Source organism: Rhinatrema bivittatum, chromosome 7, assembly GCF_901001135.1.
Source record: "Rhinatrema bivittatum chromosome 7, aRhiBiv1.1, whole genome shotgun sequence".
Lineage (NCBI taxonomy): Eukaryota > Metazoa > Chordata > Amphibia > Gymnophiona > Rhinatrematidae > Rhinatrema > Rhinatrema bivittatum.
In genome coordinates this window covers 166,904,644-166,931,099 of record NC_042621.1, presented here as the reverse complement: position 1 = coordinate 166,931,099, position 26,456 = coordinate 166,904,644, and the positions used below count along the sequence as shown (strand labels likewise).

Here is a 26,456-nt window from a genome sequence, read left to right as displayed (position 1 = left end):
AAGGTATGCCTTGTGCTGTCTGTCTTAGTTCTTGCAGCAATATTCTGTTAACTGCAGTTAACATGTGGTTTTCGATGGTAAACCCAAATATGTACATTACAGTAATCACCTTGTGCCATAACTGATGCATAAACCATAGCTTTTAGTGCCCCTAAAGCAAGAAATTGGCATAACTGCTTCATCAGTTTCAACTTAAGGTAAGTCATTTCATGTCGCTACCACCACTTGTAATTCCAAATCTAATAATGGATTCAATCCAATAATTAAAGTTTTCACTTCAGAATAAACAAACCATCAATAACTGGCAGAATTCATTAACTTCAGCACCTGAGGATCAAATAAATAAAATTATCAGTTCTGTCAACAAGTCAATCCATTACTTTCATTCAAATATACAATGGCTAAGTTCGGATCAGTCCCTAAAAGGACCACAAACTAGATGTCCGCCTTTAAAATAGAACCGGTATAATAAACTTATTGCGTTCAATATCAGCCCCTAATATCCATTAATTATCTTTCTCTACTTAATTCTATACTCAAAATGTTTTCACCCAATGCCGTTCCTAACAGCGCAATGCTGTGTTAGAATTGATTAGACTACCTGGAAGTATGAGCATTTTTTCTCACAAATCTGTTTCATCAGAGCCACCATATCTAAAATCTTAGCTGACACTAATTCCCCAGTTGTCAATACTCCCAGATCTTGCATATGATTTTTCAACAACTCCCCAAAATATCAGTTTTTGCATCTAAATTTCCTATTTTCACCACATCTAGCGGATGTCTCACTCTGCCCAACAGAGCAGAATGAGAAATTCACGGACCAGGATACAATCTCTGTATTCAAAAACTGTAAATCTCCTTGCTGCCTAATCTGAGGAGAACCAAACAATAAGTCCAAACAATGACCACCTATATGCTTTTGCCCTAAAACTAACTGAGCCAGATCATTTAGCCAATGTGGATCGGGAAAAAAAACAAACAAAAGAAAAACTGGGTACCAGGGCAATGAAGAGTTAAAGAAAAAACTATAAAAGTAGGAAAATATAAGGACAGATCCAAAAGAAATTATGTCTCCTCTACAATCTCTTGATTTAAACTTGGGTGGCCATACATATATACAAATGCTATAAGAGATGAAAAATCAGTTCTAATAAGCAAACTTTCGCAGCCAAATAGAGAATCCACTAAAAATGGCAAAATAGACAAATGGGCCTGAAATATCACCATTACCCTCTCTCAGCATCTACCAGATCTATCAATCTTGATGCAATATCTAAAAACCCAAAGGGCAAATCTGAGACACAGCAACCACTTGTAACCCACATAACCAAGTTTCAGTGATGAAAACCATGTTTGGATTATTCTCTTTAAGTCATGAACGATGAACTACTTATAACATTTTGAATAGATCTAAGATTAAACAGCAAACCGGTAAAAACTGCATGTCCTTATTAACCTTTACCAAAACTCGTGCTGGCATCACCAAACTTCTTACCTGGTTTCTATTATACAAACGTTCTCCCTTTTCATTTGGCTTAGGTGCATATCTCTCCCTCCAATGCAAGCAAGCTTATAAATCTCCTCATTTTTAATCACCTTATCCAAAAACATGATTACACCACATTTCCCAAAAAGTTCCCAAAGAGGTTTCATAAGAGGAAACTCGCTTTGACTTGCCTCTTTGGGAGCTTCTGTTAGGATTTATTGAAAAACTGTATGTATCCCTTTGCCTTCAATATGACTGCCTAACATTTTGTTTTTTTAATTCCTTTGGGACAGCTGAATACATGGACAAGAACTGTTTAATTATTTCCTGGAGTTATACCTCAGATGCTTGATGACAGCTGCCTAGGAAATGGTTTACTGAAAGAGAATGGTTTTAGCTTGCCTTCAGAAGGAACAGGAGCAACAGTGGGTTGCAAAAGCAGCTGTTTCTGTAGGTGTGGGTCCTTGATTCTGTTCACAGCTGTACTTTCTAAATGCACCCATTGTAGGGCAGAATAGAAAGTGAGCAAAGGCTCTGCTCCTTTTTGGTCATCTGTTTGAACATGGCAAACTTTACATAAGAACATAAGATATGCCATATGGGATTAGACTAAGGGTCCATCAAGCCCAGTATCCTGTTTTCAACAGTGGCCAATCCAAGTCACGAATACCTGGCAAGTATCCAAACATTAGATAGATCACAAGCTGCTATCCCTTATTGATTAATAGCAGTTTATTGACTTCTCTTATCCAAACCTTTTTTAAACCCAGTTACACTAACTGCCATAACCACATCCTAGTTCCTATAAATTGTTAGATTAAGAAAATTGCCCATTTTCTTCTTAATACTTTTTACAAGAATATTAAGCGTTCTAGAATTAAAAATAAAATTTCTGTTTCTTGCTAATGCCATATATGTAGGGACCTTTGTTTTAAATTTATTTTAGTTTTTATAGGAAATTCAATGTTATAACAAAATATCAGTGAGAAAATGAGGAAGGTTTTTTTGTTTTGTTTTGTTTTTCTTCAGAACAGACAGACAAAAATCAGTGGAAGAGGCTAAGCAGATGGAGACACGGAGCAAAGCTGATGTCACGGTATATACACCCAGGCACTGACATCACCGGCCAGTATTCTCTACTAAAGCCAACTATGCACAAACTAACAACACTTAATTATAACTTTTTAACAGACAGTTACTCAAGTACTTAGTCAACAGAAAACACTGAGCTCAAACAAAAAGAATAATATCACTAATCTAGGGATTAAAACTGACACCAGTTATCCCCGGACATACAGCCACTCAGGAGCACCTTAGAACCACAAACTGGCAGCCAAGGGTGGGAAGGTGGATTAACTTGTCTTCATGAGAGAAAAGGAAATTATCAGGTAAGTAGTAATTTTTCATTTCTCAGCATCAAGACAGGTTAATCCACGACTAGTGGGATGTACCAAAGCTAATCCCGAACAGGACAGGAGGTTAGCTACAGACCAACCAACAACGCATACACAGAGGCTAACGTCCTCCTGGGCCTGTACATCCAGGCGATAATATCTGGAAAAAGTGTGTAAGGAGAAGCATGTCGCAGCTCGGTAGATCTCAATGGGAGACAACAATCAAAGTTCTGCCCATGACACTGCCTGAGTTCTAGTGGAATGAGCCCTAACCTCTTTAGGCAATAGATAATCAGCATCCATATATGTGTTTGTGATAACCTCCTTAACCCAACAAGCTAACAGCCTGCTAGGCTGACTCCCCCTGTTTACCTCCACTGTGGAGAACAAATAGGTGGTCAGCCTTCCTGAGAAGTTTTAATAACCTCCAATACTGCATCAGATGCCTCTTGACTTCCAAGGTCCACAACAGATGATATTCATTTACATCTCTCTCCCTGTCCAGCATTGGCAGGGAAATTAATTGGTTCAAATGAAAATCCAAGGCCACTCAGCAAAAAAGGAAGGAACAGTGGGAAGCTGGACTGTCCCTGGAGACATCCTCAGGAACGATTCCTGGCAAGAAGGAGCCCGCGGCTTGGACCTGACATGTGGAACAATTCACCATGAGAAACACTGTCTTCAAGACTTTGACCCCAAGGAGAGGCTATGCAGTAGCCAAAAAGTGGAATTTGCCAAAATTCTAGAACCAGATTAAGGCTCCATGAGGGCACTGGCAACTGCAAGGGAGGACGAAGAAGCCTCACCCCTTACAAAATCTGGCCAGATCTGGATGGGCCGACAAGGGACTCCACCATTCACCTGACCCTTGAAAACAGGCAAGAGCTTATCACCTGCAGCTGCAAGAATTTAAGGGCCAAGCCCTTAAGCGATCCATCCTGTGAGAATTCCAAAATAAGCAGGATCTTAACCAAACTAGGAAGCCCACCTCATTCCTCACACCAAGCCTCAAATACTCTCCAAACCTGAATGTAATCTAAAGAGGAGAAAAACTTTTGTGCTCGAGCAAGGTGGAAATCACAGCAGTGGACATTCCATGCTTCAGCAACCGAGCCCTTTTGAGGACCACACCGAAAGATAAAATCGAGACGGACCTACACGAAGAATTAGGTCCCTATGAGCTGGACTGCTTCGTCCAACAATTCCCATTCTCCTGGATCCAGACTCTGTCTGCTGAAATTGGTTCTTACGTTGTTTTTTCATGCCAGGTGGGAGGCAGAGATTTCCTGAAGATGTACGTCCATCCATTCCAAGAGCTGGACTATTCCCTGCGACGCTTGCTAACTGTTGGTGTGTCAAGTAATTCCCCAGTAAGGAGATACATGTCCCCTTCCTGGCGATTGATGCAAGCCTCTGTCGTTGCAGTGTCTGACATTACTCGGAGTGCTTGACCCTTCAGTTAGCCTCTTCCACTGACTTTTGTTATAACGTTAAATTTGTGTTCACTATATAACAAAATCTGCCTCTGGAACAATCCCCAACTTACAAACCAAAATCCCCCCCAAAAAAAAAGGATTGGGGGCAATATAAATGTTATAGTCAGTCAAAATGTGTCCGGTATAGTAGTACAAGTGGAGGTGGACAAAGCTCACCACCACTAAAAGTGTGCTACACCATTTTAATTGTATTTAAATGAAGTAAGCAGGATGCCATTTTTTACTTTGTTTTTTTTATGCCTTTAAAATGTTCGGTGCGCTCTTATTATGAACTAATTTCCATGTCTTTAAGTGTGCTGACTAATAAAAGCCTTATTGCTCTCGATCTCTCTTCTTTGAAATAAATGGACAGGCTCACATAATTATTTTACAAGCTTAGAACTGGTGGCATAGTGGTTCACTTTCTTACCGGTGGGTTATCCCACTTGCTATATTTTGCCCACCTGTGCTTATAGTACTATACTGGACAAATTTTGACCGACTATAACATTTACATTTCCCCTAATCCTTTTTTTTTTTTTTTGTGTGTGTGTGTGATTTTGATACTGAATTTTTCTGGAAAAATGAAATAACTGAAAACAAAGATCCCTACATATTTCTAGATGGATATGTATATATGTATGCATGTGTATATACATAGAGATACTCTTGCTGAAAAAGTCACACTGGTAGGAGCTCAGAAGAGCAGAAGACCTAGATCTGCCACTGATTGATGACATACTTCAGTAGTAATACTTGCACCTGAAATAAATCACACTGCTTTGCGTAGTCCTAGTTTTTTATTTATTTTTTTGTTAGATAGAGTGCTTTTTATTAAACCTTTCTGTGCTTGTATGTTATAAGACCTCATTCAGCTTCTAGCAAGGGATTTGTTTTCTGGAATGTAATCTAACAGGAGCCAGGAAAGAGCAATATCAGTTCAGTACAGGAATCTGACTGACTATGCATTGGGCACATGGAATGTTGTGTTCTGGAATTTTTCATTGTGTGACAGTGATGCATTTGGATTTCTAGAGTATAAATTCCCTTTTCCAGGATGGTGATTGCTGGTTTTTAGAGATGGTATAATATAAGGTAATTAACTTCATCAGGAGGTACTTTTTATCCTATAATATTGCATAGTCTTGTAAACATTGTGTGTATGTGTTTACATTGTGATTCAGGTGCTGGTACCATACTTGTCATGTATGGTACCAGCACCTGAACCACAATACAAACGCACACACTGTTTATACAAGCCTGTGTTTTAAGTGCTTACTATGAGTTGAGGTACCTGTCAACAGCACTTAACAACATATTCCTAAAGCACATTTGAATTCTATATTTGTTGGAGTTGTATTAGATGTTTTTGATATTGATATAAAAACTTCTTCTTTGGAGTAATGCTCTGTGATATAAGTTTGTGTGTGGGTGTGTATATATATCATATGCACAGAGAGTGAGATAGTAAGGTTGATGATTAAGTAAGCTCTGCAATATAGCAACAGAAAAGGAAAATTGATGAACTAAATTAGCCTTGGAATCATTTGCTTTTTGATTGGCTAAGAGAACCTCATATTGGGTTATATGGCTTATGACCACACAACACACAATAAGGCTCTGGAATTTGTTGCCAGAGGATGTGGTTAGTGCAGTTAGTGTAGCTGAGTTCAAAAAAGGTTTGGATAAGGTCTTGGAGGAGAAGTCCATTAACGGCTATTAATCAAGTCTACTTATGGAATAGCCACTGCTATTAATTGCATCAGTATCATGGGATCTTCTTAGTGTTTGGGTAACTGCCAGTTTCTTGTGGCCTGATTTGGCCTCTGTTGGAAACAGGATGTTGGGCATGATGGACCCTTGGTCTGACCCAGCATGGCAATTTCTTATGTTCTTAGTTCAAACCTACTTTTAAATTAATAGTAATGACTAGTATCTTTATAACTAGTAGTATGGGAAAAAAAATCCCTATTGGTTAAAGAAGCTATTGGTCAAGGTATTTTTACAGTTTCAAGTTTTTGGTAGGTCAGGGCATTAGAGGAGCTGGAAGCTTTTAGGGGCCTTTCTAGTTTGAGCTACTATTCTGGAGAAATTTTCCAGTTCCATTGAAATGTTTATCATAATAATTTGGGAAACATCATACAAACTTAGGAATTATATCTGTGGTAATATGCTAATGTAGCATAGTAAATGGCAGATAAGGACCATTTGGCCAACCCAGCCAACTAGCCCTTTAACCCTTGCGTAATCTGGTTAACAGATATACAAATCTCAGATCTGTAGCTATTAAATGGGAAGACAAATATTTGCATAACATTCAAGCCTAAAGAGATCATGAGATAAATTGTGTGACTATATCAAACTTTGTAGGTCCTGAAGCAAACTGAACAGTTAAATATTTAGGGGTCTTTATATTTTTCCTTCACTGTGCGAGCTGCAGCTGCTAGATGGCTATTAAGTAGCTGTTGCCCATTCAGGGAGTTTGGAAATATTTTCCTTTCTTCAGAGTGATTTCCATTTACCCTCATGCTCTGTTCTCTTTTCCTCAAAAGGTTTCTAATTCAGTGTGCCACCTTAGGTCCAACCCCTAGAAATCTGTTTATGAGGCTTATATGTGGGACAGTATCAAAAGCTTTGCAAAAATACCAGTACGTCACACCCAGCAGGTGCCCTCAGTCTCATTCTTTGGTTGCCCAATTGAGGAAATCAATTGGGTTTGTCTGACATGAACTTCCTCTGGTAACAAAAACAAAAACATGCTTCATCAGATCCTGCAACCCACTGGAGTTAAGACACTTCACCATTCTTTCTTTCAGAAAACTATCCATTAATGTTTTCATCACTGGAGTCAAATTAACCAGTCAGTAATTTCAAACCTCCTCCATAATTACCACTTTTCTAAAGAATGACATGCTCTGCCCTTCGCCAGTCCCACATAACTCTCAATTCTACTGATCTTTTGAATATGTCCTCCTGCCAAAAACTCTCTGAAATTCCTAAGCTTCTAGGGTGCATCCCTTCTGGTCCCCATGGCTTAGCCTACTTTCACATTTATTTCCATACAGTCTGTTTTCTGTAAATGCTGTGGTATCTACCCCACTGCCAGACTTTTAAGACTAGTCTTAACACTTTTTTCTTGCAACAGGCCTTTTGAAAGAACTTTTAAATGTTTTATCTTTTTGTCTGTTTTCTTGCAGGTAAATGATGCAGATGTTTTAAATAATTTTTTTGTTTCTGTTTTCACTTATGATTATAGGTCATTTTATTATGTTTTATGTATGTATACAACTATTTTATGTATTTTTTTTTGTGCATCGCCTCAGCCTGCAATGTGAGGCGATTAATAAGTTTCAAAACAACCTTACTTACCTTTGCCATCTCCAGTCCCTTCAGTGAATATAAAACAGAAGTATTTGTTTAGCATATCTGCTTTTTCCTTGATCCCCTTTACACCTTTTTAATTTTCTCCCCTCAGTTCCCACCTCTGCCTTACCTCCTTCCACAACATACATGAAAGTCTTGTCACTTCATCTGACTTATTTAGCTATCTTTCTTTTCACTAGCCTTTTGCTATCTTGACTTTCTCTCTCTCAGTTTTACCCAATATTATTTCCTGAGATTCCTTGTATATTTTGAATGTGAACTTTTTCACCCTTTTTCAGCCACATCTTGAAAACCATATTGGGCTCTTTTTCCTCCTACATTTATTTGCTTTCTTAATATAAAGATTTTTTTTTCTTTCTTTAGCTTCTTTTAGTTAGCCTCATTTCTTTTTGGGTTTTTTTTTTAATTGAGCCTCATTTATCTTCTTCAACTCTATCTTCCCAACTTTCCAATGGTCACTTATGGTACTTCTCCATTTTACAGAATATTGGTATTTGTGAAATCAAGGACATTTGCTTTTATGTAACTCTTCATTGTTGTAGCTGTTTCATTAAAATATACTATCACTCGTATTTTGGTGGCCAATTGCCTGGGCATTAGAAATTCTTTCTCATTTTGTAAATGCTAGATCTATTACCATTCCTCATGCGAAGAGCTCTTTAGAGTCCAGCATCTGTCTGTTTCTAATTAATTCTGCTAATCAGATATCTAAGCCAGGTTAAAAGCTCATACCCATAATACCTTCTCTATCAATACCACTTTTTAGATGGATTGGGCCAGATCTCTGTCAGGTTCTTTCACCTGTGTCAGGGTATTGTAGACTACACTAGTACAGATGGAAGTGCTATCTCCCCTTACCAAGAAAACCTACTGCACTGTCTCATTTTTCCATGCCTTCTGCATTTCAGTTGCTTTGATGATATTTTTTACATAAAGAGCTACTATTGATACTTTTCTGCCAACTCTGTCCTTCCTTGTATGGCCATATCCCATGCATGGGGCTCACTGAAATATGTTTCTGTAATAGCGAGAAAATCTAGCTCTGCCTCTGCCATTAGGGCTCGAAGATCTGTAATTATATTGTCTAGGCTATGAACATGAGTGCTCAGCTGCTTATAGCTTTCAGCTATTTCTTCATGACTTGTCTACACTATAGCCTCATACCTACTCCCTTATCTACCCTGTTGCTCAGGGGTAGCCATTTGAGAATCTCATGGGGACAGTGTCTCCAGATGGATTTGTTTTGTGCATACCTACATAGGATTGAATCTCATTTCTAACCCCCAGGGTATGTTGAGTATACTTTTAAACTCTGTTTATTGCTAATAATCTTCTTAATACTCATATTGTGCCAAAGAGAGCACCTTATCATTTATGTGGTGATCTCCATATTCCTTGTTTGTTTATTGGTGGTAACAGGCCAAATCAATCAGCTACCACCCACCACTACCTTCTATAGTTTAAATGCCTATCTGTATATGATCTGAATCTTCCACCAAACATCATTTTTCTTCTTGCAAATAGTTGTTTACTATCCCTGTAAAAGGTGGGCTGAGTGGTGTTATATTTTACATCATAGAACACACACACACACAAAATCTTATAAAAGCAAAACTGAATGTACTAAATATGGTAAAATTTAGTAGAAAAATGTATAAGCAGCAAAGATAATATCAAAGTGAATATCAGTAATAAGCACACGGCATCACAAGCTATGGCCAATTAAAGAAGCTGGTACTGCCTGACTCCCAAAAGGTTAAATCATCAGCCTTATCTCTTAGAAAAACAAATGTAGAAAGAACAGAATATCCTGCTTATCTTCACCACATTAGTACCAAGCAGCATGTTAGTTTCAGGCCTCAATGATCCTTATGCAAGCTATGTGCAATGCACCTATATTAATCCACATTTATGGTGTTTGAGGATCAGGGACAGTTCTATAATGAGGCAGGGTGAGGCATCCCCTTCAGGTGGCAAGATTTTGAGGAGGCAGAATTGCCCCCTGAAACCTTCCTGCCAGAGCCACCTCACTCTTTATTCAGGCAGAAAAACCTGCAGTGCTGGTGGCGTGGAGACAAAGAGAAGAGCGACTACCAACGTCCAAAAGAGGCCACGGGCCGCCTCCAGAGCCTAGGTCTGTGGCGGCCAAAGAAAGGGAAAGGAAACCGCAGCCCGCTGCCAAATCCCAGACCGGTAGCAGCAGGAAAAAAAAAAAAGGAGGCAGCGGCACGCCTCCAGCGCTCAGGTCGACAGCGGCCAAGAAATTAAAAGAAGAGCGTGGGCACTGGCAGCCAAGGGGGAAAAAAAAAAAGAAAGGCTGCTGCTGGAGCTGGCGGCAGCCACTGGCCAATGAACAAGAAGGCGGCTGCGTGCGCATGTCACCATCACCAGAGCCCAGGCTGGCGGTGGTGGAGAAAGGAAAAAGAAGCCACATCAGATCGTCAAAAAAGAAAAAAAGAGACCGCGGGCTGCTGCCAGAGCCCAAGCCAGCAGCAGCCAAAGAAAGAGAAAGGAGGCAGCAATGAAATTAAAAAAAAAAAAAAAAAAAAAAGCTGTGGGCAACCACCAGATCCCAAGCCAGCAATGGCTGAACAAAAAGAAACGGTACAATTTGTGAGTATGCATGTGTTTGTGTGTGTCAGCTAGCTTGGGGGGGGGGGGGGAGGGCAGCTTGTGGTGTGTATGAGAGGGTGGGTGGGTGAGGGAGTGTGGGTGGGGTTGGGTTGAGTTGGGTGTGTGTATGACTGGTGTGTGTGTGTATGTATGAGAGGGTGATGGGGGGTGTGTGTATGTATCATGTATATGGAAGAGGGAGAGAAGTGAATGAGTGTATATATGTGTATGCATGTATGGGTATGTGTGGAAAAAGGAGAGGGGGGGAGGGGTGAGAGGGGGGTGCCATCTCATCCCTCGCCTCAGGCAGCAGATTGCCTTGAGCCGCCCCTGGTGAGGATGGCTGAGCAATAGTCTGTGGGCTGGATCAGTAATCACGCTGACCTCAGCCTTTTCTTATGCAATTTCACTTTATTATCTCAACAGCAAAATAACAATAAATTCACAATAACTGCAGTCTTCTTACCAACTCAAACTTCCCAGAGGGGGTCAGGAGCTTCTCTTCCTAGAGTCAATGGGGCCTCCCGATCCCAGCTAGGCTCACAAACGTTTTCCAATCTAGTTGGCCCTGCCGTCAGAGCTCTTCCTGCTCAGCTATAGAGCATTCTCCTTCTAGGGGATTTAAGTTGGACCAGGCATCTAGCCTGGTGCCTGCACAGGTTTATAGGGGAAAATGGGGGCACCCTATCACATGGTGCTTGTTTTGTTTGGTCCACTATCAATTCCACCTTTGCATACAATGTCTTCTGGGACATTGTATGCAATGGTGGAGACATTCTGGGTCATTAACTAACTTCCTAAAATAGTTTTAACACAATCCCATGTGCTACTACTATTAATACTGTTACTAGACTTGTTCAGCCCTACAGATCCACATAAGAGGCAGACCCTGCCCAATGGCACTTATAGTCCAGTGGAGGCAAACATGCATGACAGACAGGCCTATGGGAAGCACATTTATTGTAAAGAAGTGGTTAGGATTTGTAACCGGCTTAAAAAATGTGAGTGTTTAAATTGGATTTGAATACAGCCAGGGAGGGAGCATGTATGATCTCAACTTCCAGAGTACCCAAAACCTTCTTTACACCAGGTTTGGAGCCATGTTTTTAAATTAGTGATATGAATGACACATCCTCTCCTCTCCCTTACATTAATCAGGTAATACCTAAGAAAATGTTGTGGTCTTTACAAGGTTCCTACAATCTTGAACCCTGTTTCTAACCAGGTCATTGGCTCCCAACTAGACTGACACCAACATCACAATCTCTTTTCTTCTTCTCCTTTAATGCTACGAATCTGGTTTGTATTTCTACTAATTGAGGATCCTAGATGGCCACTTAGATTATTGTACATTAAAAGCGGTATATTAAATTGAATAAAATAACCTTTTTGTTGTCCTCCAAATGTGCCCCCAAGTTTAATATCTTTGATAAGAGGCCCCCAGCTGAAAGTTTTCTCTTCTTAGGGGATCTTTTGACAGTGCTTTTGGTTTATTGTATTTTCATATTATATGTTTTTAAAATGTATATTCTGCCTTTTGTGACCCTTCAAAGTGGATTACATTCAGCTACTATAGGTATTTCCCTATCCTCAGAGGGCTTTACTATCATTTCTTCTTGTTAAATCAACTCCTCCTCCTTTGCAGAGAGCTGCAAGCAGATGGTGCAAGCTTTAAGCCTCTAGGTGGTCTTCCTAAGAACTAGAGCCGCACATTTGTTGCACCAAATAATTTTCATTCTGCCATATCTTTTATTTCTATGTGTACCTGTATTTTTGTAAAGAATCCTGAAATATTCCTTAGTTGTTGAATTGAACAAGGTTTTAGAAAAATCTGATATTTATATACCTCTTCCCTAACAAAAAGACCACCCGATGTGGTGCCATTGGTGGCTATGTACATTGAATGCATCTGAGCTGAGTTTTAGCCTTTGTGTTACACTGAATTCAAAACATTGATTATGCTGTGCACAAAATTGTAAATGTGATGTAAGCAGAAATATATTGCATTTCCAATATCCTCTGCAATTTTATTTTTCTTTCTTTATGTGGCTGGCAGGCAAGAGATCCTGATTTGATTCTCTTGTTTATCAGACTTAAGTGGAGGCAGGTTAGTAGTGTATTACAGGCATACAAGAAATATTGGCTTTGGGAGAAGCTACCTTTCTAGGCCGGTCAAGGGTCCTGAATTGCCCAGTATGGTCATCCCAATAAGCTGTGCCTAAGGGGGAAAAAGCAGTTTGGAAATGCTAACATTAGGCACGGCATATGTAAACCAAGATACTGCCTGATTAATTCTGCCCTTAACGTGCATGAATCTATTCTGCAAATTCAGAAAAAGATGTTTGGACACTATTTTTTTTTTTGTTTGTTTATTTATATTCTGCTTTTCGGCATTTCAAAGTGGATTACATTCAGTAATTGTAGATCTTTTCCTATCCCCAGAGGGCTTGCAATCTAAGGGCCAGATTCATTAAAGCTTTTCTCCCATTTTGTGTCTATGGGAAAAACCCTTAGTGAATCAGGCACTAAGTTTGTACCTGAGCTGAGGCTGGGTAAAGTTGACTTGCCCAAGGTCACGAGGAGTGGCAGTGGGATTTGAACCCTGGATTTCCTGGCTCGTAGCCACCTGCTCTGACCATTAGTTAGTCCTCCATATTTAGGCTGCAAATTCACCTGAATTTTTTAAGATGCTTTTACTGCCATGTTTCTAAAGTCCAGAATGCTTCAAGAATGTGTCAGGCAGCCTCTGCCTTTACATTGGGCAGCATATGGTGCAGTTCTTTGTGTGAAAGGAAGCTTTGTTGGAGGCCTAACAAAAGCTCCCAATGGAGTACCCTTCACCTGGCTAGATGTCATGTGACTTAGGAATGCCATTGACGCATTTAAAATACAGAGGTTGTAAATATCCACTGCTCTTCTTCTAAATCCCATTAAAAAAACATCACCAGGAAGTACAAATATCTTTTTTTTTTTTTTAAACACTGTTTATAGTATCTCTGGTACTTCATTGCGCTGAGTGTTCAGAACATGGTCCATGACCTTTTCTGTTTTATCTTTCAGGTTGAGAAACTTTAATGGCTTTCATGTAGAAGCTAAGAGGACACACTCAAAATGAATTCTATGGACAGGCATATTCAGCAAACTAATGACCGACTACAGTGCATAAAACAGGTATGTTTGGTTTTCAATCATTCACGTGTGTCCCTGTGAGTGCCATACTGTCAAGACTTTAAAATAGTATTAAGTGAGTTTTGGTTTTTTGTGTGAAATAGTTACTTATCCAAAATGAACACCATAATCAAGTGTGAATTTAGCGTAAAGAGGAAGTAAAATTGTATGAAAAATGAGGGCAATTGACATTCATTTGAAATATTCAGATGATCAGATTTGGGTTTTCTCTGGTTCTACTTTGTGCAGTTATTCATTTTTTAGGCATTCTTTTCTATAAAGAAGAAAAACACCTTCTGTCTAGGACACGTCTGTTTATCGGGCCATCTGTGTGGGACACCATTCTATCTGCACATGTGTGCAGCCCTGGCACTGCAGCTAGCAGAGCAGAGCCACGCTGTGCTCTCTGTCCCCTGTCCCCCAGTGCTTGCATGTAGTTGCGCTGTGCCTGCATTGCAATGCCACCTGCAAGGCCTGTTCAGTACAGGGAACACATATGATGATGCTATATCTTATTGCCTGTTTTAATGCTGATGAATATGATGTCCTAAAGGCAGATTGCATGAAGAAATTAAAAGATAAAATGGTGGACCAAACTGGTGCATAGAATTTGAGTAGAATTCTTTCACGCCCAGGCTGGTCAGAGCTGGGAATGCTGCAGAGGCAATATTCACAGCCCCTGGAAGTGGAAATCCCAGTTTTGCATGGCTTCCAGCTGTGGAATGTCACTACAATGTCATGGTCTAGGTGAGTTGGGGTAAAATCCTTGGCTAGTTGGAAAAAAAAAGCTGCAGACTCTATTCCAGTTGAATTGGAAGCCTAAAGGAGCAGACAACTGCTGGCTGTCCCCTTCAAAAATAAATTATGCCAAGGATGATTTGTACACTGTTGTCCTTGGGAGCAAGAGGTGAGCATGAAGAAATTAGTTTTTCAGAGAACTTAGAATTTAATTTGGTTTATATTCTGCCTGGTTTTTTATTTTTTTTTGTGGTTTCTTTTTTTACTAATCATACACTTCCAAGATGATTACTTTCAGGTACTGTAGATATAACCCTCTTCCCAGAGGGCTTCCAATCTATGGGGGTCATTCATCAAAATGCACTAAGGCATTTTCGCATGCGTTAAGGGCTTATCGCATGTGAAAAGCCCTGTTAATGCATGCGATAGGCCCTTACCGCATGCGAAAGCACCATATCGTATGGTGCGATGCAAATTTGAAAAACAGGAGGAGTTAGGGGTGGGGAGTGGGCTGTGTTTGCCTGTCTGTGAAGTGCTATTGCACAGACTTAATGCTGATTTTAACTACACCTTTTTTCAGTAGTGTTAAGCTGTGTGATAGCTTGTGTTATGGGACAGTAAGGTTTTATTGCATTTCATGATGTATCCTACAAGGCCTGTTTTAGTTGATTTGAAGCTCCCAGAGGAGGGAGGGAGGGAGGGAGGGAGGGAGGGAGGGAGGGAGGGAGAGAGAGAGAGAGAGAGAGAGAGAGAGAGAGAGAGAGATGAGAGAGAGAGAGAGAGAGAGAGAGAGAGAGAGAGAGAGAGAGAGAGAGAGAGAGAGAGAGAGAGAGACCGACCATAATGTCTTCTCCCTAGATAGGTATTTATATCCCTATGGGAGGCCCACCTAGTAACTCGAGGTGAGGTTTAGGTATTAGTGTAGGGGGTTAGGGGCCACTTTGACATTCAACGTGAGACGTACGAACAGAACAGTGGTCTCTTGTGAAGATTTGAAGGCCTTCGGAGTGAGGAAACTCACCCAAAGATGAGATTTGGGCAATGTTCTCTCCACCTAGCTTGTTGTTACCCAGGTAGAGAGTCCATCAAGCTAGGTTGAGAGAACATTTCCCGAATCTCATCTTTGGGAGAGTTTCCTGACTCCGAAGGCCTTCAAATCTTCACAAGAGACCACTTTTCTGTTTTTACGTCTCACGTTGAATGTCAAAGTGGCCCCTAACCCCCTACACTAATACCTAACCCTCACCTCGAGTTACTAGGTGGGCCTCCCATAGGGATATAAATACCTATCTAGGGAGAAGACATTATGGCCTCTCTCTCTCTCTCTCTCTCTCTCTCTCCCTCCCTCCCTCCCTCCCCCCCTCCCCCCTAGGACCATTAACAATGGTCCCCCAGTGGTTGCATCCAGGAAATACAACAGGTCTGGCACGTATCACATAGTCTGAAAATGTTATCACTATTTGCACTAACTTAACTCTTCGCATAGGTATTTAGTGCAAATTGCAATAAACTGTATATTAGCTATCGCATGCGATACTTATCACATTTTGATAAATCCAGGCCTATGATGGTAACTTTTAAACAGATGTGTGTATGTTAGTCGGCCCACACCCAGGGATGTGGCCATTTTATTACACACGTGTGTATATGCATGCATGTTATAAGATAGCTTGACAGTGCGCACACAATTTTAAGCGGACACGAGCCTATGCACGCAAATTCTGCTTCTATCGTGTAAGTGAGGGGACGCCATTGCCAGGTTCACCAGTTCATTCCCAGTTTGCCCAGGTAAGGAATAGGATTTTCAAACCCCCCTAGTTTAATAGCCTCCCTTCTCTCCTGTTAGCCCCAACCCTTAAAATCCTGCCGTTCTGTCTATTTATCTTTAGTTTAGAACTTGCATGACATCCATAGCAGAAGTAAAGTTATGTGGTAGGGGACTCTGGCACGCGCCTGTGCGTTCTAATTTTGAGTTAAAATCCAGGACCGCCCAAGTCCCACCCACTCCCCGCCCTTTTTAAAAAAAAATTTCATTTGTATGCATAGCGGTAAGTATGCGTGGATTCAGGCGGCTTTTAAAATCTGTTTGGCATGCACCGGCCCAACTTGTGCACTTTTCTTCCGATTTTGGCACACACCAAGCTTTTAAAATTCACCTTTATGTGTGTACCTTAGGCAATAGAGAGTAACATCACTTGCCCAAGGTTAAAAGAAGTGTCAGCAGGATTTCAATCCTGGCTTTCCTGGTTCTTAGTCTGCTACTTTAATCAGTAGGAGGCCGATGCAATACGGTGCGCTAAGCCGAGTGCACCGTTAACGTACAGCTGGACGCGGGTAGAATAGGTGCTAATCAATCTCCTAATGCAATAAGGAGATTAGCACCTATTCAATGTGCGTCTAACACGGAGTGAATACAATAGCGCTCTTCACATGCAAATGCATGTGAATGAGGCTATTAGACATTCACTCCCAATGCAAAAAGAAAAATGTGTGTTTCCGATGCACATGTAACTGTCATCTGTTAACGCCTGCCAGGAACAGGTGTTAATAGCTGTGCACGTCAAAAAAAGAATAAAAAGTAAAGAAATAAAAGAAAAAAAAAATGGAAGATCGGGCCCATCACAAAAACCGACGCCAAGTTTATCAGCGTCTGTTTTCATGGCTGTCCGCCTCTAAGCTCTTGCAGAAAGTTACATTCAGTCGCCGAAACGGGAAACAACTTGTCGCAAAGCTGACAGCAGTCAAGCGGGAGCAGGGAAGGAGCGAACCTGAGCAAGCGGCAGCGCCTTACCTGGGGATATAGCAGGCTTCCTCCCCCAGCCGCAGCCTGAAGTCATCTCAAGCCGGGCCTTCCCTGGCAGTAACTTCCTCCAGTCCCGATGCGCTGGGGCACTGCAGGAGGAGAGTTCAGTCCCTCTCTCCGCCTCTTCTTCCCGAGTGAGGGGGGGGGGTGATCAGGTGCTGCTGCTGCAGCGTGAGCGCATACCCCCCACCCGTCTGGCCATCTGTGCTGGACACTTGCTGGCGTCTGTTTTTGTGATTGTCGTACGGCAGTAAGGGAAACCGATGCAGATAAACTCTGCGTTGGTTTATCAGCGTCGGTTTCCCTTACTGCTGTACGGCGGTCACAAAAACCGTTTGAGTTCCGACCCTAGCGCATCCTTGCTAACACGATCCCCTAATTTAAATATTGCACAGCGCCCCCCTTTGGGGCGCCATGCTCGCGTTAAGAGAGCGGGCGCTGACTGTTCAGCACCCGCTTTCTACGTGCCTTTATTGCATCGGCCCTAGGTTCTTCCACCACTAAAACTGTGAGAGGAGGTTCACTTTATTTGAAGTGCCTCTCTAATTTACAGATCTAAACACTTTCAAATTCTTCAGAATAATTTTGGCTTCTCACTAGTCTTATAATGCAGCCTCCTGTATTGTACCATCTTGCATACTGATATCGGAGAAATATTATACTTACATGTGAAGAGAGGATATTAATCCGTCAACTGGTATTAGAATTTAATTTTGGTTGATTGGATATTATGATTCTTATTCAGTTGTTCCATGGAGTTGTTTTTGAGTTACATTTTTTTCTGAACAGAAATAGATTCAATATGTCTCACAAGTGGATCATGTGACAGCACGTGTCACCAAGCAGAAAGAAATTTCCAGATCTTTCTGGTAAAAACAAGTCTTTACTACACATGTGCTAAGACAGCTCCACAACTGCTCTTAGTTTCTGCTTTTCTGCTGGACCAGTTTGACATGATCCATTAGGCTTTGCAGATTTTCTTTTGCTTTCGTGCTACTTATTGTACTGGCCTCAGCCTGAAATTTTATTATTTTACCCTCTTAGTCCCCTAGTCAGATTTTTTTTCCCCCAGCCATTCCAGTTTTCTTTCTTCTTTGATAATTAAATCAACTTTCCTGCCTCCTGATTTTTCAGTGGAAACAGGTTGTCAGGCAAGCTTCCAGTCATTTTTCTTTTCTCTGAGGAAAGATTTTTTTTCCCCTTTTTTGATTTCATGTTGATTGTTTTTCTTACCATGTCAGAAAAGCAGGCCAGCAGCTTCAAATTCTGTCTCGTTTAAACAAAAGATGTCTATCTCTGACAATCACAAAATATGCTACATTTCCCTTTGGGGAAGGACCATGATGGTGGTGGCTCTGAAACTTGCACCTGGATGTCACCTACAGCAGTTTGGTCCTGAAAGGACACAGTCTCTATGGTCTTCTTACTAGTGAACATAAATCCTCCTGTTCCAAGCAGGTGGCCCTAAAGAACTCATGAACGGAGAGAGAGGCAAACGAAAAAAAAAAACTTATATTGAAAATATTATATAATAAATACTTGATAAAATCCAAATTAAATAATGTACACTAAAATATGGAGAGTAAATATATATAAATGTACCCATTTATATATATATATATATATATATAAATATATATATAAATATATATATATATATATATATATATATATTTTGAGCACCCATCTCTTCCGTACCATACTCTTTAAGGAGTCACCCGACCCTTAAGGATCTTAGGAGACTTGATCACCCATTACTCCCACATCATATCCCGTTAATCTTGTTCTAATGCCTCACTCCCTTCCAGCCTACATACTCCTCCTTCCCTCCACCACTCAGTCTTACTCTCATAGCTACCTTATGCCCTATGCTATCACCACGCCTTATCCACTATGCAGCTGCATAATGACACTTCATTAAACGTATTTTGATATTACGCATACAGTCGCCCCAGTTGTTGTTCCCCTATTTATATATATTATGTTACTCTATGATGAAGCATTTCACTATATATTATTGTTGAACTGTTGACCTGTTCTATGTTTATTGTTTATTGCTCAATGTTCTATGTTCGATGTAACGCCATAGCCGCGACAGTTATGTTCAATTGTAAACCGATATGATTTGATATCTTTGTTCAAGAATGTCGGTATAGAAAAATTCGAAATAAATAAATAAATAAATAAATAAAGAAAATATAAATGTGTAAAGAATAAAATAAAATGGCATGTAAAAAATTATTATACTAAATTTCAATTTAATAGTGCAATGAAAGGACTTTAAATACACAGAAAAATACATATAAAGATAGATACAATATATTCAAAGACCTGACATGGCCATGTTTTGGCTCAACTGCCATCATCAGGGATATATAAATTAGACATCCTTCTATGATGCCTTAAAACCATAAATAAACAAATCGTTCTAAATATAAAAACTATAAATTTTAAGATGTATATATAAATATATATGTATTAAGGTATATAAGATATGTCCATATGTTTTTAGGTTTGCATTCTTTCTTTGTAATCATTATATTTAACTTTTACATTTGGCCTCAAAAGTTGAATACATGACATGGGAATCCAACAATGATTGTTCTGCTGGCCAAGCCAGGCTAGATATGTTCTTCAGCCCTTTTGGTTTCTTGCTCCAAGAATAGGCCCAAGAGTTGAACGAAATCTGTCTCTCCAAAAGACTTGTGGCTAGATCCAAAGGCATCAAGTCTTAAGTAGAGGCTTTGACACAAAGGTAGAACTCCTTGACTCTTTACTTTGAGAGTCCAGAATAGATGGGATTTCATACAATCCAAAGTGGATGTGCCTACAGATTAGTGCAGTCCCCCAAGCTGAAGCTATACAATCCTGATGCTTCAGGAAGTACCTGAAGCCTTTGAAAGGGCCATTAGGGATATATAGTCTCCTGCAAGGCCAATACCATGATTAACTATATTTATTTTACTATTTAATATCCCACCTTTCCTGAAGCACAAGGCAGATACAAAACATACCACACTTATTGGAAATGGTTTGTTCCCACATATGTATGCAGCAAAAGAGTTGAAAAGGTAACTAAAGAAGACGAGGCTGTTAATTACATTAATATAGCAGTGGAATGGTAATCAAGGGTTTCTTTTGATTCTATTTACTTTATTATTTTATTTCCTTTTATGCATGTTATGCTATCTTATGATGTTATAATCTTGAGATCTGAAATTCCTGGTGGGCTGGTATAACGGTAGCAGAAATTGTGCCCATAGTAATGAAGAGATGGCAAGACGTTTGTGAGTTAGGAGAAGTATTTTTGACTGAACTCTGAAACGAGCTGGTAAACAGTGAAACTGATAGAGCTGGTGTGATGTGATCCATGCATTTATTGTCACTGATGAAACGAACAGTATAATTTAAGAGCAATTGAAGAGGCTTTAGTACAGAATCTGGAAGTCCAAGATAGATGGCATTGCAGTATCCAAAGTAGGCAATACTGGTGCTTGAACCACATGTCTAAAATCATCAGGCTCTATTACATTCTTCAGGCCACATAAAACTCTGAGTTTGAGAAAAACACTTTTGACAACAGTTTTAATATGATAATTAAAAGATAACTTCTGATCTAACCATACCACTAGATTTTTTGCTTGTGGCAAAATTGGGAAGTTATGGTTATCTGGCACTATAAAGGAAGGAATCGTAGAGCTGTTAGAGCAAATATAACAGCCCACCAGGATTTTAAGATCTCAAGAAAGGGGTCTCCTTAAGGTGCTGACAATAAGATCGGCACAACTATTGGCAACAAGAGACTGTGCATTCTCGGTTGCTGCACCTGCTTTGTGAAATAATGTGCTTATTGCGTTGAGTAATGGAATGTACTAGAACTTTTAAAACATTGCTAAAGTTGTTTTTGATGAGTGTATCTTTTGCATAATGTTGTGATTGAACTTCTACTTAAGATCCCAGCTTTTGAAGATTTTTCTGTTGTTTTTTTATTCATGAGTTTTAATGTTCTTGTTTTTGTTGAGCATTTGATGGCAATTTTATGTATGTTTTATTTTATAAAACTCTCAGGGCTTGTGTATGAGTGATCAAGAAATTTTAATAAATACAAATAATCTTATGATTTTTAAAGTTTTGATTTGTTTATTTTTTATCATTTTATATTTAATTTTTATTTGTTTAATTGTTGTAGCTATATGACTTATTAATTATGAGTGTGTTTTTTTGTAAACCACTTAGTAATTGGATAGGTGGTGTAAACATTTTTAAGTAAATAAAAATGCAGTATTGCAGAGAGAGGACCAAGCTTACAATATTACAAAATATAATACAAAATTTAAATCTGCAAATAACAAACAAATGTCATTGTCAAATGGTACAGTGTTTGAGCATTGAGTCCAACAACTCTAATGGATGTGGCAACAACCCATGAGCTGATATATCTCAGTTGGTGGTAAGTGTTCCAGCATTGACATTCTCAGTTCACCATGCCATTGTCAAATCCAGGCATTCTGTAGTTTGTAGTAGTGGCTAAATTCCAAGAAATCGAGCCATTTATTTCCTTGACCTTGGTCATAGTAAAATCCAACCCAAGATTGGGCCCATTGGTGCCCTCGGTTTCCAACTGTGTTCCATTTTAATGTTTCTTAGTTCCTAATTATATAAAGGATTTGGAGTCCAAGGAACATAAAAATATAAGAAGTGCCATATTGGGTCAGGCCAAGGTCCATCAAGACCAACATTCTGTCTATGACAGTGGTCAGTCTGGGTCACAACTACATTGCAGATCCCCAGTAGTTGATCTGTTTCTTGTATCTCACTCCCTGGGATAAGCGCTGGCTTTCCCAAGTCTAACTGGCTAATAACTGTTTATGAATTGAGCCATTTCTTACTGAGTGATCCCAAGAGACATTCTTGACAAGGAAGGACAATATCTTGGCAGACAGACCTAGTTGTCCTATGGACCTCCAGCAATGTATCCTAGACCAGAACATTACAAACAAAATCTTCCAAAGACAAAGAAAGTCATAGGAGCATTACTACAAAGTTCTATCTATGTAAACAGGGAACTTAAGGATTACTTTTTTTCCTATATAGCTTTTAAGAGACTATCATATATACCGCTAATTTAATCATATATAATATTTTGAGTTGTTCCGTTGTTTATAGAGCTCTGTAATTGTAGTCTAATTGAAACTCAATCATGATTGCTCCCAATTAATTCCCCCATTTTATAACTTGTGAGCAATCACTATACTTCTCCCAGGGTAACATGCTATACTCTAGATAGGCACAAGAATGCTTTTTGAGGTTGAGAGTCAATCATAGAGACATATTATAACACCAGTTCACTAAAGATCCAAATGTGAGAATCATCTTGATATGGTGGTAACCAGTTAACTGCAATTTCAGAACAAAAGGGCTTTAGTTGTGTATATGAAGAAAACAAAAATCAGTTTGAAATCCAAAAGGGTCATGTCAGGTCATGGGTACAAAGGATAAATCCCTAGCTAACAAATGAGAGCTTTTCAGACAGTAGCTCTTTCTGTATAAGATTTATGACTGGTAATAACAGCTGGATTTGTTGAATGTAATCACCCTTCTATCCTTCTAAGTTGAGGTTGAACCACATTCAGGAATAAAAATAAAGCAACTAATGATCATCTAGCAGGTCATCAGCTTAACTTGAGAATGCATCTGTCTGAGTATCAAAAATAACATTTTGTTTTTGTTTATAGTATTGGTTCAATGATGGCCCATTCATTTGGTATAGCATTCTGCATCTTTTTTACATTTTTGTAATGTACCACATTTAATCTCAGATTTAATGAGATCCCCATTTCTCTTAAGCACATTGATTTGTTTGATGCTCAGTTCTATCAATGAATTCTTTTTCATTATTGCTAAGGATTTTTCCAACATTGTTCTAATTACATTCCTGCATACCTTTGCTGTATTGATAATTAGAAGCAATGAATTGAGGGAGCATTTGTTTAAGAAGGTTTTCCATTGAGCGTCAAAGCTCAATGGAAAGTCCAGGGATGTTCAATTGAATTCTTCAAGGCCTACAAAATTCTTGTTTTCACAATATCCATAATGAATACGAATGAGAGAGAGGTTTACATGCATACTGCTTCAATTGTATTCACAGCTATCTTATGCATATTCATTAGGGATATTAAAACCTGACCAGTTTGAGGACCAGAATTTGATATCCCTGTTCTAGAGATGTTCCTTATAAATCCAAATTCCACAAGGAATCCATTTATGTTGACTGTATTTGATCAAGATGGCACTTTGCAATTCAGTGCAAATAAATCTTTTGGGGGTAATTTTCAAAGGAGTTACGCATGTAAATGTGACATACTATCGTAGCAATTTTCAAAAGCTATTTACTCGAGTAAAGTGCACTTACTTGAGTAAATCCTATGGACAATTCAATGGCATATATTGTAGCAATTTTGAAAATCCCACTTACTTGAGTAAAGTGTATTTACTCGAGCAAAAACCAGTTTTGCTCGAGTAAATGCTTTTGAAAATCTGGCCCTTTATGCATAGTGTGCTGAGTCAATGTAAAATGACAAGTCAGTAACTTCATTCCACTCATGAACTACTAAAGCTGAGGACATTTGATCCAACAGGGAAAAAATGTTAAGTATGTAATTTGTAACACCATCAGACTTGAGAATAATTGACCCAGGTAACTCAAAAAGAGAGCCACAAAAATACCCCACCAAGAAATGAATGTCGGGGTAGTATCGCAAAGTTCTAACAATAAAAATGGGGATCTAAAGGAGTGATCCTCTTTTTCTAATATATTTTTAGTGGACTATCATTTGTTACTTATGGTCTTTTCATAAGACTTTCAAGACAAAAGTTTTTATAAGTCTCAGGATTTTATGAAATTCAACATCTCACTCAAAGTACATCATTAGACTGTGCATTTTATAACTTGTGCAAACCACATTAAATAAAATCCTCTCGGACTACAGACATAATAAATTTGAAAATATCTTCACAGTGACAACTGGGGATATTAAATCAAGCATCAAGATGTCTCTTATAGCATCTCTACCATTAGTTTTGGAAAAAACACTTTTTCAGAAAGCAGTATCATACAAATACTGACATAGCCTATTTCCTATTGTGGGACACACCAAGATGGATTGGTTTGCCACAGTCCTGAACAGGAGCAGATCAGAGGGCAGATATCCGCTCCATTTTTTGTAGGGATAGGGGTTTTGTATGCATATGCCTCAATACCCCTAGTAACAAAAACTTAGGTAAAACTCAGAAGGGACCAGAGAACTATGATAATCAAAGACAGTGTCCCCACTTTCCCGTGGCAGATTTTTCAAGATTCTGTGACATGAGTTAGCAAATTTTGTGGAAGATTTATCAAAATCCTCTAGCAATTATGTGGCAAATTTTGCATAAGTGTTCACACTTCTGACTGTGTAAAAAAAAGAAAATATTTAGTGAAAACCATTCATTTGGTTTGTTTTACACAGTATTTAAACTATTAACAAATAAGAAATTTACTAAGTACAAAAGTGAACAATTTAGTCTTTAAACTTTTTATTAGAATAAAATACAAAACAAATGCCAGCATGTATTGGTTCCTTACGCATACCGGGTTGTAAGCATAAGAACTGCCATACTGGCTCAGACCAAGGGGTCCATCGAGCCCAGTATCCTGTTTCTAACAGTGGCCAATCCAAGTCACAAGCACCTGGCAAGTACCCAAATCTAAGCAATAATACAAGTCCTAACACCTTCCCTTCGTAATAGCACATACAGAACAGCCAAATATAAAAACACAAACCCCACTCCCCTACAGAGAGCATGAAAATCAACAATTTATCAAGACAGTTACAAATTTAATTGTTAAAATTGCACATTTGTTTTCTATTGAGATAGGTGTTTCTTGAGAAATAAAGTCCAGTTCTTTCTGAATACATGAACTTATGATGATAATTAATTTACTTAATTAAATCTTATATTCCAAAATTTCTATATTCTTTAACATAGATTAGTCAAAACATTCATAGTAAAACAAAAATAAGATCAATAAAACATCATCAAACAGTAAAATATAACATTTATTTAAACCCATCTTATATTCTGCAATTTCCATATTCAATGCGGTTTACAGTAAAACATCCATAATAAAACAGAGATAAGATACATAAAATATAAAACAGTGAAACTATAACTTTATCTACTTAAATCAATTTTATAATCTGCAATTTCCATATTGTTCTATGTGCATTACAGTAAAACATATATATATTAAAGATACATAAACTATCATAAAACAGTAAAATATAACATATTTATATGCAGATAGTTTGCTTACAGCAGCACATATGCTATGCCTGCTTAGGTGATGCATAGCACTATGTGACATTTTCACTCATAAAGACTGCCCACCAATCCTATGAAAGGACTGATGATATCACATAACTTTGCTCTACCAAGAATTCTAGGAGAGTATCACTTACAAGGTCTTGGTCTGTATTACATGTACATTCAGACTTGGGAATAAAGCCAAGCATTTAATTTTCAATGCATTTTGCAATTTAAAGTCAGAGAATTACTTTACAGATTCGTGTGCACTAGAGGTATTACATTTCAAATCAGTTGGGTATGCAAAACTGTCATGAAACTGCTAGACTTACATCAAAGATACAATTATAATTCTGTACCCTGATCCAATTATTAATCACAAATTCATAAATACACCAGGAATGAAACCCTTGGTAGAGAGAGGATTTTCCCCTTACGTTCAATTATTTACCAAAGAAAGGGGCATATCCTTCATGGAATGGCTGATACAACCCTTAAGAGAAGACAAAGTGGCAACTTGCAAGGAGCGGTAGTTGTTGCACTCAGTACCTTGCTACGCAGACTGATTTGCCCATTACAACAAATATCATCGAGTCCTTTACTATGCTATTAAGTAGCCACAGTATATATTGTGCCCATTTTCTTCAACAGTGAGATACCATTAGCAGTTTATAATGCTGTTTATTACATACAAAAATATGTGCACATACATTGGGCATATGTAAACCTACACAGAAAGGGGTTGAATTAACACAAATAAAGGCTCCTATGAATTGAAATGAATTCCCCCTCTGTCAGTTATGAGACACAAGCAGTTGCAAACTTCCCAAATCATATCCAAGTCTTTGTAGCTGGTGTATGATTGGCTACATATGGAGATGCAAGAACCTTTGTATAAAGGTACATTTCTTCTAAAAGGGACATCATTCTATTATATCAAAATCATCTTTGGTTTGATTTAAGAAATCATTCTGGCTTTCTCTGTTTACTTCAACTTCACCCCTTCCCTTCTGTTCTCTTCAGGACAGGAGTGGTAGGAGCAGGAG

General features: G+C 38.9%; 1 protein-coding gene across 12 annotated transcripts in view; it reads left to right on the top strand.

Annotated features, from left to right (window-relative positions):
- ZMIZ1 (zinc finger MIZ-type containing 1) overlaps nt 1–26,456 on the top strand; it is a 1,075,801-nt gene that overhangs the window by 606,060 nt on the left and 443,285 nt on the right. For 11 of the 12 annotated variants that reach the window (XM_029609503.1, XM_029609504.1, XM_029609506.1 and 8 more), the window contains one exon: nt 13,416–13,526. In XM_029609503.1, the coding sequence (XP_029465363.1) occupies nt 13,467–13,526 (60 nt within the window). In that variant the 5' untranslated portion in view covers nt 13,416–13,466. Of the gene's footprint in view, nt 1–5,429; nt 5,454–13,415; nt 13,527–26,456 lie in introns of those variants that run through there. The other variant, XM_029609505.1, reaches the window with a different exon arrangement.